The sequence below is a fragment of the Tauraco erythrolophus genome, chromosome 8, assembly GCF_009769465.1.
Source record: "Tauraco erythrolophus isolate bTauEry1 chromosome 8, bTauEry1.pri, whole genome shotgun sequence".
In the NCBI taxonomy this organism is placed as follows: domain Eukaryota; kingdom Metazoa; phylum Chordata; class Aves; order Musophagiformes; family Musophagidae; genus Tauraco; species Tauraco erythrolophus.
Genome location: NC_141472.1, coordinates 23,623,925 through 23,636,363, shown reverse-complemented (window position 1 = coordinate 23,636,363; position 12,439 = coordinate 23,623,925). Strand labels below are relative to the sequence as shown.

General features: G+C 42.7%; 1 protein-coding gene across 20 annotated transcripts in view; it reads right to left on the bottom strand.

Moving 5' to 3' along the window:
* The window catches only part of LOC104382913 (sodium channel protein type 2 subunit alpha), a 55,551-nt gene extending 51,789 nt beyond the window's left edge, over positions 1-3,762 (bottom strand). For all 20 annotated transcript variants that reach the window (XM_086615940.1, XM_086615943.1, XM_086615941.1 and 17 more), the window contains exon 1: positions 3,502-3,762. In XM_086615940.1, coding sequence (XP_086472066.1) covers positions 3,502-3,762 — 261 coding nt within the window. The remainder of the gene's footprint in view (positions 1-3,501) is intronic.
* Between the last annotated feature and the right edge of the window lie 8,677 nt (positions 3,763-12,439).

Below are 12,439 nucleotides of genomic sequence, written 5' to 3'. Positions count from 1 at the left end.
AGCTAAGCTACCACGCAGCTGCTTGCTCGCTCCTCCCCATCTGGTGGGGTGGAGAAAAAAGTGTAAAAAAAGGTTTGAGGGTCAAGATAGGAACAGAGAGGAATTGCCCACCAACCACGGGCCTGGGAAAAAGAAACCTCAGCTTGGAGACAAATCAATCTAATTTGCTCTCGGTTACTTCTAAGAGGATAATGAGAAACAAAGTCAGATCTTAAAAAACACCTTCCCCACCCTTCCCTTCTTCCTGGCTCTACCTCCTGCCCTCAGCGATACAGGAGGACAGAAAATGGGGGTTGCAGGTCAGTTCATCATACGCTGTTTCTGCCACTCCATCCTCAAGGGAGAGGACTCCTTACGCTCTTCACCTGCTCCAACATGGCACTCCTTCTCACAGGAGATAGTTTTCCATGACCTTCTGCAATGTGAGTCCTTTCTACAGGCTGCAATCCTTACCAATCAGATCGCTTCAGCGTGGGCTTTCCCAACAGAGTCACAGCTTCTTCAGGCACAGCCACCTGCTCTGGCAAGGGGTCCCTTACCACGGACTGCAGATAAATCTCTGCTCCACTGTGATCTCCAGCAGCGTGGCCTCCTTTCCCACAGGAGACAGTCCTCTACAAACTCCTTTGGGCACAGGAATCTCTGCTCCGGTGCGGGGTCCGCTTCCATGCGCTGCAGGTGGATCTGTGTTCCACTGTCAATCTCCATGGATGGCAGGGGGGCCGCCTGCCATCTCACCATGGGCTGCAGGGAATCTCAGCTCCGGCACACCTCCCGCTCCATCTTCACTGACCTTGGTGCCTGCGTAGCCGTTTCTCTCAGATCTCAGCCCTCTCTCTGCTGCAGCCATGCCAGGTCCAACAGGCCCAAAGAACCTTGGTAGTCCCCGCAGAACTAACTCCACGCAGTGGGTGCCTCGGAAGGACACTTCAGAACGCTCCAAGCCATGCAGCCGCCACCAGCTGAGTGGCAGCAGCCCAGCGTGGGCAGCTGCCCACACAAGAGGCCAGGGGCCAAGCCCCCGCACCTCCCCTGTCTCTTCACTGCAGGTCCCGCATGGTGCAGGTTTCTTTGTCCTCCTCTTAAATATATCATTCACAGAGGCACTGATTGGCTCAGCCCTGGCCACAGGTGGTGAATTTCTGCTGAACAGCTTTCCCGTCACTCTTCCCCAGGCCCGTAGTGTTGCATGGAGTTGTAACCCAAGTGCAGGACCTGACACTTGGCCTTGTTGAACCTCACATCATTGGCCTTGGCCCATTGATCCAGCCTGTCCAGATCCCTCTGTAGAGCCTTCCTACCCTCAAGCAGATCAACACTCCCACCCAGCTTGGTGTTGTCTGCAAACTTACTGAGGGTGCACTCGGTCTCCTCATCTAGATCACTGATAAAGATACTAAACAGAACTGGCCCCAATACCGAGCCCTGGGAAACACCACTTGTGACTGGCCACCAAATGGATTTAACTCCATTTACCACAACTCTTTCTGCCTGGCCATCCAGCCTGCTTTTTACCCAGTGAAGCACACAGTTTCGCCAGGAGAATGCTGTGGGAAATGGTGTCAAAGGCTTTACTAAAGTCTAGGTAGACAGCATCCACAGCCTTTCCCTCATCCACTAAGCAGGTCTTCTCATCACAGAAGGAGATCAGGTTATTCAAGCAGGATCTGCGTTTCCTAAACCCGTGCTGATTGGGCCTGATCACCTGGTTGTCCTGTACATGCCACATGATGGCACTCTAGATGATCTGCTCCATAACCTTCCCTGGCACCAAGGTCAGACTGACAGGCCTGTAGTTCCTTGGATCCTCCTTCCGGCCCCTCTTGTAGATTAGTGTCACATTCGCTAACCTCCAGTCAACTGGGACCTCCTCAGTTATCCAAGGCTGCTGATAAATGGAATTGCTGATTGGAAGTGGCTTGGTGAGCACTTCTGACGTGTCCCTCAGGACCCTTGGGTGGATCCCATCCAGATCCATAGACTTATGTATGTTTAAGTGGTGTAGCAGGTCGCTAACCATTTCCCCTTGGATCATAGGTTTTCATTCTGCTCCCTGTCCCTGTCTTCCAGCTCAACAGGCTGGGCACCCAGAGAAGAACCGATCTTTGTATTAAAGACTGAGGCAAAGAAGGCATTGAGTGCCTCACCTTTTTCCTCATCCTTTGTCACTATTTTTCCCCCCACATCCAATAAAGGATGGAGATTCTCCTCAGCCCTCCTTTCGTTGCTTATATATTTACAGAAACACTTTTTATTGTCTTTTACAGCAGTAGCCAGATTAAGTTCTAAATTGGGCTTTAGCCCTTCTAATTTTCCCTCTGCACAACCTCACGACATCCTTGTAAGACCTCCTGAGTGGCCTGCCCCTTCTTCCAGAATTCAAAAACTCGCTTCCCCCCCCGCCCCCCCCGAGTTCCAGTCACTGCTCTCTGTTCAGCCAGGCCGGTCTTCTCCCTGCTGGCTTGTCTTTCGGCACATGGGGACAGCCTGCTGCTGCGCCTTTAGGACTTCCTACTTGAAGAATGTCCAGCTTTCCTGGACTCCTTTGTCCTTTGGGACTGCCTCCCAAGGGACTCTGTCAACCAGGCTCCTCAACAGGCCATAGTCTGCCCTCCAGAAGTCCAAGGTAGCAGTTCTGCTGATCCCCCTCTTTACTTCTCCAAGAATTGAAAACTATCATTTTGTGATCACTATGCCCAAGATGACCTCCAACCATCACATCACCCACAAGTCCTTCTCTGTTCACAAATAGGTACAGCACAGCGCCTTTGCTAGTTGGCTCACTCACCAGCTGTGTCAGGAAGTTATCTTTCACACCCTCCAGGAACCTCCTAGACTGTTTCCTCTCTGCTGTATTGTATTTCCAGCAGACACCTGGTAAGCTGAAGTCCCCCACAAGAACAAGGGCTAGCAATTGTGAGACTTTTCCAGCTGCTTGTAAAATACCACATCGCGTGAAGCTGGGAATATGTAATAATAATCATAGTTTTTTTTACTTATGTCTCTCCCTAGTCAAATACAGTTTAACATTTAATTTTTTTGTAAACAAATATTCCTATGAGATTTCAAGGCATGTTTGACGGTTGATCATTTTAGCAAATGACTGAATGAGCACTTTGTCCACAGACTACCCTACTGAACTAGATCTCAGTTACTGTCTATGTTGTCTAGAAATGCCAGAACAGAGTAGCCAGACAGAGTTTTCAAATGCTTCAGCATTCAATCCGATTTAAAGAGATTAAAGGACATCTAATGCAAAATCCACTAACTCAAAATATCATCATAAGCAAACCTTAGACATTAAAACAAAAGCTTTTTTAAAAAAAGCAACTTAAGCAGAAGAGTTACAGTCATATTTATAATGTATTCAAAATAATTAACATGATATCACATGTATCATAATGCTTTCAATCAGGGCTTCTGACTCTCCACTCCAGAGCATTTCCCACTTTATAGTTCAACAGGAGTGTTCTAATTACACTCTTAATATAAAACACTTACTTTTTTATTGATGTAATATGGATCCAGGTCTTCCAGGGGCTCAGATACCATTTCTGGAGGAATATCACCATAAATAAATGGCAGTGTCTTTCCAGCCTCCAAGTCATTACTTGGCTTTGGGTAATTTTCTTCATCTTTATGTTCGTCTTTGTCACAATGAGACGCTTCATCAGCAATACGTTTTTCAATAGCTGCAAGAGATTCTTTGGTGAAATAGAAGAAGCAGTCAGGTCCTGGTGGTACCAGCATTGCCTGTGCCATCTTTTCATTCTGCAAACTTTAAATGCTTTTAGGCTCTTGTGCAAGAAGATCCTAGGAGAAAAAAAAAAAAAAATTGAAACAGAAAATAGAGGGCAACAGCAACAAAAATCCCCAAATAAAAGCTTCTGGCATAGTCACTATCTGTCTCTTTTCTAATTCTAAAGCACGCACTGTGGCACAAAATATTTGAATTAATTGTCAAATACTTAATAGAAAATGAGCTACTTTAGCTTTCCTAAAGTAATGACATAGCAAACATACAAGTTATGAGGTAAATAAAAAAAAAAAGAAAGAAAAAATAAGGTACATTTTGTCAACTCAAGTTAACACAGATGTCACAACTACAGAAAAGTAAAAACATTCTCGCCTTCCCTAGCCTAAATATGAAGTTAAAACATAGCTTATTATGAAAAAGAAACAAACATGTTAACTCAGGTATGTGCTGCAGCCAATGGTTACAAGTTCCAACATGTGGATTTATACGGCAAGTTGGGACAGTACCTTCAAAAAACTTGCAACTTATAGCACAAAAGTAGAAATAAAAAATATGTCCTTTCGATCACTCTTTTCATTTCTGATGGCAACACTCTCCATCTAGTGGCTTACACTATGTTTGCTAAATTTATGTTATACTATTAGACAGGTACTACGTAAACATATTCTATATTTAAAGCCATATGCACAAGCAGAAAGCAACTGGGCTGAATTTTAGTCTTTGTCTTTTTGAGTTTCCTGACTTGCATCTTCCTGATTTTTAATTATAACTTCAGTGGTGCTATGCTCTATAATTAAGGAAGTTATGATGGATGAAGGGTTTTAGATTTATACAAAAAAAATTACATACTCTTCCCAAAGTCACAGTACTCTCTCTGAGGCCAGATATATTTTCAAAAGAACTACAAATAATAAATTGATTAAATTACAATAAAACAATATGTTTTTAATAGATCACTTCTTTCTAGGTTTCTACTTCCTACAGTGAGAGCACAGTTAACACCCATGGGCGCAATTTCTTCAGAATAAACCCATTTTATAAAGAGAGACAAAAAGGAATCCAGTCCTGGTTGCTGACACTGGTAAGTGTTGTAGCCTTCATCTATGTATGGACATATCTCTATATATCTGTATCTATACCTATTATCACCACAACATTGTGGTGAGTTGACCTTGGCAGCTGCCAGATTCCCAGCCAGCTGCTCTCTCACTCACCCTCCTCAAAAAGAAGTTGAGTGGGCTAGAACCAAGTGAAAACGCACATGCATTGAGACAAAGACAGGGAAATCACTTACCAATTACTGTAATGAGCAAAACAGACTCAACTTGGGGAAAAATAATCTATTGCCATTTAAAACACATTTGGATGGTGAGCAACAAAGAAAAAACCTAAACCAACTAACCCCTTTTGGCCCTTTTTTCCAGGCTCAGCTTCACTCCAATCACAACTCCTATATCTCCTCCAACCCCAGGCGCATGGGGACGATGGGAAATGGGGGGCTGGGGTCAGAACATTGCATTTCCTCTCTGCCACTCCTTCATCCTCATGTTTTATCCCTGCTCCGGCACAAGCCCTTCCCACGGGCTGCAAGGCTGAAGGATAAGACTGCTCCAACATTGGCTTTCCAACTGCCACAGTTCCTTCAAGGAATATCCACCTGCTCCAGCATGGTGCCCTCCATATGCTGCAGAGTGGATATCTGCTCTGGCATGCTCCTCCATGGGCTGCAGGGAAACATTTGCTTCACTATGGTCTGCTCCACAGGCTCCCAGAGAACCTCTGCTCCAGCGCCTGGAGCCACTCCCACCCCTCCTTCTTCACTGACCCTGGTGTTCGCAGGGCTGGTTCTCGCTCTTTTTCCCTTGACATCAGTTCATGGCATTTCGCCCTTTCCTGGATATGTTTTCCCCACAGGCGGCACCAGCACAGCTGAGGGGCTCAGCTGTGTCCTGCGGTCGGTCCACTGGAGCGGCTGCCCTGGCAGCCCCCCCACCCAAACGGGTGGTGCCAAAGACAACAGACACCCAGTGCAGAAACATTGTGAATACTGGTCAGGGTGCTGTGAGCTCCCATACCCAAGAGGAAAAAACTTGAAGTGGATTTAGACGAGTTGCTCCATTTGCTACAGGCTTCTGTCACCAAAAATGTCCAACCGAGTCTACTCTACCCAGGAGGTGAGAGCTGGCTAAAGACCTAACTTTTTTTCTGATCACAGTGTGAGCTCAATAGTAGGGGTGTGCTGGGAAGGAAAAAAAAAAAAAAAAAGTCGATGACATTTCATGAAGTGTAACAGCTCCAAAGTCAATTAACACATGACACCATGAATCCCAGAAGCCTGCCTCTTCTAGGTCAACTTTTGGGTAACTTTTAGGTCAACTTAATGTTAGAGGAAATATTCTATTTTTAAAAAATTTTCCAGCAGAAACTAAATTCTCATGGATGTGCAACCTAGCATACACACAAGCCATCTCTTCCTCAAAATCAGCCACTTGGGGGTACGCACAGACTTCAAACCCCTCCTTTTCCAGCTGAGTTGCAAGTCCTTCGCAAATACTCTTTACCGCGATAAAAGGTGCAAAAAAGGGGTCCTTGCCCAGGCTAGTAAAAAGATGAGAAAATTCCTAATCAATAGCTATAGAAATCAGACATTTTTCATGATAGACACAGAGCACTTAAGGAAAACACAGAAATGTTTTTTCTCTGAAATGGAAAGCCCGAGAATGCCAAGTCTTCCCTTATTTATTAAAATATGAATCATTTCATCCATGCCATCTTAAAGGGATTCACCATTCTCAAATGAAAAGTTTGGCTGCTGTTTAGCCTCCTCCAGTAAACCCTTCTCAAATCCATAGCACCAGTGACCCTGAAGATCTGCCCAGCCATGCTTGGACTGAGATCCAGCTGTGTCTCAAAAGGCACTTTTCCTCCAGAAGCTGGACGACATCTGTGGCTCTAAATACCCAGGGAACATGCACCAGCAAGAAGGGAGAGACATCTGTATTACAAGGAAGGACACCAGGATCCTTTTCCATAAACTTAAGTTTTACTTAAGAGCTCAAGTCATACAAGTATTATTTGGTATCCTTAGGTCATTTATTTACAACTATCTTACAACTCTATTTTTCAGAAATAAAAGGGGGGGGGGGGGAGGGGGGGCAGGGAGGGAAGGAGGAGTGGTATTATCTGCTGCTTTAAACTGAAAATTCACAAGGATTTCCTTAGTGTGAGCAGCCACGTCTATTTATTTTTTTTTTATGTACAGGAAAGTTCTTACTAGCAAGACCTTTTTCCTACACCAAGGTGGTAGCAGTATTAAGTTAAATAGTACATTTTCTAAAAAATTCCTATATGGTATATTAACAAATACTGTATGTGTTGTAACAGATTCTGAGGACTGCACTTCTATAAAATTTGCCTTTTCTGTAATAAGCGATGCAAACTTCAGTTAATATATATGCAGCTATATATAATCAGTCTACACACACTCACGTTATTATCTAAAATGGTTAGATAGTTGTACAAACTCTTTTAGAGTCTGAAGAGACAAGACAGCCTTAGAACAACTTATATCTTAAAACCAAATAAAACAGGAGCTGTATACACAGTGATGTTCTGTCATGTTGCCCTTTACAGGCTAAATATGATACAGGTTTCTCAGCATATCTACACACCACTGACCAGTCCACCATGCCTACCCTCCATCACAGAGGGCAGTCTAAGAAATACTTATGCAACTTTGTGTTTTGATGACCCTCTTCAGAAACAAAACAGGCAGAAACCAACATGTCAACAAAAAGACAGAGGAGACACTCTCGGAGAATACGACATATACCATAACGTTCAGCTAGCCCTTTGGAGAATGTTCTCATTACTTGGAGAAAGACTTTAGAAAACTTTAAAAATAGTTTTCTAGTCAATTTTATGAATATACACTCAGAAGGTAATGAATATGTTGCCTGCAGAAACTACTTGTGATCAGACACATACTTGAAAAATGTCACTAACTGTTATGTCTGTCTATGCATTTAGGCTAAATTTACTCTTTAGAAGTCTATAATGTGCAAAATAAAGTTCATGACTGTTCATTTCACCAAATACCGCTATGGCCTTATGGCAGTTATTCTGATTTGTTACAGATGTTATCAGAATGAAAATCAATCTTTCCGCTTGCATGTTCATATTCCACTGGTTTATTCAGCAAGGCTTAAGTGGTATCCTTAGGGCTGAGATGAACACCAGTATTTCTCTCTAGAGACACCATAGCCAATGACAGTAGCACATCTCTCAGCATCAACATAAAACAGAAAGAGGTTCTTTTCCAATACATAACAGGAACATCATCTATTAATGATTTACCCTAGCAGCTTGATCACAACCCATGGTTGGGAAAAAAATCACTCCTATTAAACACATTTTGAGTTAGAGATCAGTGACCACATTTTCTTGTCACGACTTTTTTAAAGTACTGCAAATATACAAACTCTATAGCAGTGTGGAACAAACTGATGACACCTATATCATTATCTCATGGAAATCAGTTAATCCAAAAAAGAAATAGAGTGAAAAGATTTTGAAGATGGATGGATTGGTTTAATGACTTAAATGTTCTCCCTCTCTTTTCTGCAATATTGATGGCTTCTGTATTTTGAACAAATGTGGAATCATACACACAGTTACAGTTGGGGTTTGACCTTGATGATTTAAGCCTGCGTTCTTGACGAAGTTGGGAAACACCAATAAAGAGGAAGAATGCTGATAAAAAGGAAAAGGGACTACGAGAAGCTGGCATGGGGAGTGTGAGAAGCTGACATTCAGCTTAGCAGATAGAAAATAATGCTTTTTTAGGCATAGCCAATAGCAAAGCTAAAACACGCACATGCACTACTGGTTGTAACCAATGATAACTAAGCAAAGGGTGCGTGGACACATGGTGGCTGGAAAAATGATCTATAAAAGCTGCTTGTTAACTGTAATAAAGGTGTCTAGTCTCACATCTATGGAGTCCATGCGTTAAGCCACCGCAAACAAAGAGGTAATAACAAATCAAACCAGAAAACAGAAAGAATGTGAATCCTGAAGAAACTAAAACTGACATCCGTCCCCCTCGAAAACCCCACAAAGGTCCTTCTGAAAGCTTCCATCTTAAAGACTAACCCAAACACCTATGGAAGACAGACTGAATTTCTGTTCGGTTCTAGGGATTCAACTTCATTTATACAACTCACCTTACATGACCTTTATTTTTTCCAGAGTTATTCCAAACTAGCTATTTTCAATTCAGTAACCTCTGATTTCAGTGTATGAATTTATAGTAATACTCAGAAGATATCTGAAAAATATTAATATTGCAGGAAATAAAAATGTTTAAAAGGTAGAGGATGCTACAGTTGATCTTAAAAAGAAAATGTCTCTAATAAAAGTCCATTTTTAGAAACTGCAGCCACTTAGGCAAACTGATTTGCGTCTTTCCGTTATGTCAGAAAACGCTTTCATCAAGTGCAGATCCAGGAAATTCAGTCCTCACATACAAGCAATCCAATCACTGATGTATCAAACAGAAAATCTGGAATAGAGCCAATGCATAGCAAATACAACACTGTGAAGGTTTTTTTATTGTTGAGAATTGTCGTGGTTTAGGCCAATCTGGCAACTAAACTCCACACAACCGCTCTCTCACTCCTTCCCCAGTGAAGTGGAGAGGAGAAAAATGTAATAAAGGGACTGATAGTCGAGACAAGAACAGAGGGAGCACCCACCAACCATGGTCCCGGGCAAAACAGACTTGGCTTTCTTAAAGCAAAGCAATTTATTAACGGTTACTTAAAAGGACAAAGGGAAACAAAACCAGTTACTTGAGAGGACAAAAGAAACAAGGCCAGATCTTAAAACTGACACCTTCCCCCTCCTCCCCCCGCCCCTCTTCCTTTTCTTCCTGGCTCTACCTCCCCCCCCAGCGGCGCAGGGGAACAGGGCATGGGGGAGTGCAGGTCAGTTCATCCCATGCTGTTACTGCCGCTCCTTTCTCAAAGGAGGAGGAGTCCTTACACCCTTTTCCCTTGCTCCAGTGGATCCCCTACTCATGAGGAAAATCCACAAACTTCTCCGGAGTGAGTCCTACCTGCAGGATGCAATCCTTCCCCATCAGATTGCTCCAGTGCTAGCTTTACCACAGTCTCGGATTCTTAGGGATTTGTTGCCACTCACTCTGGCGTGGGTCATCCCATGGAATCTAGATGCCTCTCTACCTTGTCGTGAGTCCCATGCTTCACAACTGTCCTTAGGCTCAGGCATCCCTTCCCCGATGTGGGCTTTTCCACAGGCCGCGAGCGGGTCTCTGCTCCACCAAGTCTGTCCTGGCTGCAGGGGGGGGGGGGGTGCCTGTCGTCTCACCACCAGTTGCAGGGGAAACTCAGCTCCAGCACCTCCTCCAGTTCCATCTTCACTGACCTGGCATCTGTGTGGCCATTTCTCTCAGATCTCAGTCCTTTCTGGGTGAACTCGGCCCAGAGGGCACTCTGGGAGCATGGCTCTCCCTGAGTTTCCCAAGTGGCTCCACCGCCGCCATCCTCAGTGGGTGGCGCCGGCCCAGTGCGGGCAGCCCCCAGCTGGGAGCCGGGGAGCAGGGGCAGTGCCCTCCTCCCTTCTCTCTTCACTCCTGGGCAAAGGCGCCTTTTCTGGTTCCTTTGTCCCAGCCTAAATAGGGCAATTCGCAGAGGTGCCGATTGGCTCAACCACGAGGGCGATGGGAGTCCGATGTGGTGGTCAGAACCGGGGAGGTCACAGGGAGCAAATCCCCTCTCCTGCCACCAGAACTGCCCCCCCACATCAAACCATCACAGTAATATAATGAAAATCAGTGAAAAACATTATTTACATTGTCAGAAGTGTGACATGCACATATTTTTATTCTAGCAAGTATGATATTTCTGTCATTCACATGAGTGACTACTATGACATTTTTTCCAGACCACAGAAATACTTCTCAAAATTTCAAGACCTTGCTTCTAGTTAGGTCCAAATAGTCATGTAGCCAAGTCCCTGGATAATAGTCCTAATTTAAAGCTTCCTCAAACAATCTAAAGACAAGTTTATATCAGATTTGTTATTCTTCAATTCAATTCAATAGCCCATCAGTCACTGGTGCTTCCTACTTTCATGTATTTACAGTAAAAATTCTTATCTCTTACATTTTCATCTAGTGATGAGTTCAGTGAACCTTTTCTGTGTGTTAAATAAATTTATTTTCTTCACACTGAGTACTTACTACCCAATAACTGCCTTCAGTTACAAAACTGAATACATCACTTAAACTCACTTTAAATGAACTACATGAGCTCTTTAGGAGGTAACGGTCAGATTCCCCATAAAATAATCCAAAATCTATTTTATCCAGAAATCATACAGAGTTGATCTTGTATCATTTAAATCTTGTAAGTTTTTGCACCCAGAGAAGTTAATGGAAACAGTGAAAAAGAACTTTTATGCTTGTATAACAGAGAAAATAAAAGTTTTATAAAAGGCAGGTTTAGCATGATGTTTAAAAGGAAACTGAAAATAATTCTCCTGGAGGGTGTCTGTTTCCTTAAGCATTCACATTGAAAGGATGAAATAAAAATGTTAAAAAAAAAGACAGAACTCTAATTAAAAAAAAAAGACGACATTTTTCAGAATTCCTTATTCTGGCCTCACTCGCAGAATAAGGCTTTAAAGGTACAAGAAAAACAAGAATGGCAATAACAACATTGCAAGTTACTTTTCAGAGTTAGATTTCTCTTACATTACAGATTTGCTGCAGTGATTCCAAGAAGTCAATAAATAACACTTCCAGAAAAGAAGAAAGTACTACAGTACTTCTAGATTTAATTTTCAGAAGGTCTCTGGCTCAGATTTCACCTTCACTGAATGAAAGCCAGCTGAAAAAGAAAAGCACGTATACTTGAAATGAAATTGTGAATAAAAGAACTGCCACAATAGGCAGAAGTATTGCTTTAAAATGTTCTGCCTACATAAAATTCAGACATTTACAAAATTCTTACAAATTGCTGTCATCGCATCATCACCAGCATATGTGCTCACTTCACATTTTCTTGGATAATGCAATTTTTAAAATGAGTAAAAAAAATATTTTTTTTCTTGAAAAGAATATTTTTTCCAGGAATAATTTTTTTTGTGATGTGAAAAGAAGTAAACAAAAATGAGCTTTTTTTTTTTTTCCACATGGGATCCTGACAAAGCTGTGCAGTCCTTAGCAAGACTGCGATCCACAGAGTGAGAGCTTAATATTCACATACATGTACAAATAAATCCAGACATTGCATTATCAGAAACTGGAAAAACGTTTCTTTCAAGTTCACAAGTTCATTTATTATCTGTCAAATGCTATCTTACAACTAACATAAGACCATGAATTTGATCCACGTTCTTGAGTCGAGAATTCTTATTTGATTTAGCACATATAGAATCATAGAATGGTTTGGGTTGGAAGGAACCTCAAAGATCATCTAGTTCCAAGCCCCTGCCATGGGCAAGGATGCCTTCCTCTACACTAGGTTGCCCAAAGCCTCATCCAACCTGGCCTTAAACACTTCCAAGGATGGGATATCCACAACTTCTCTGGGCAACCTGTTCCAGTGCCTCACCACCTTCAATGTAAAAAATTTCTTCCTTATATCTAATCAAAAT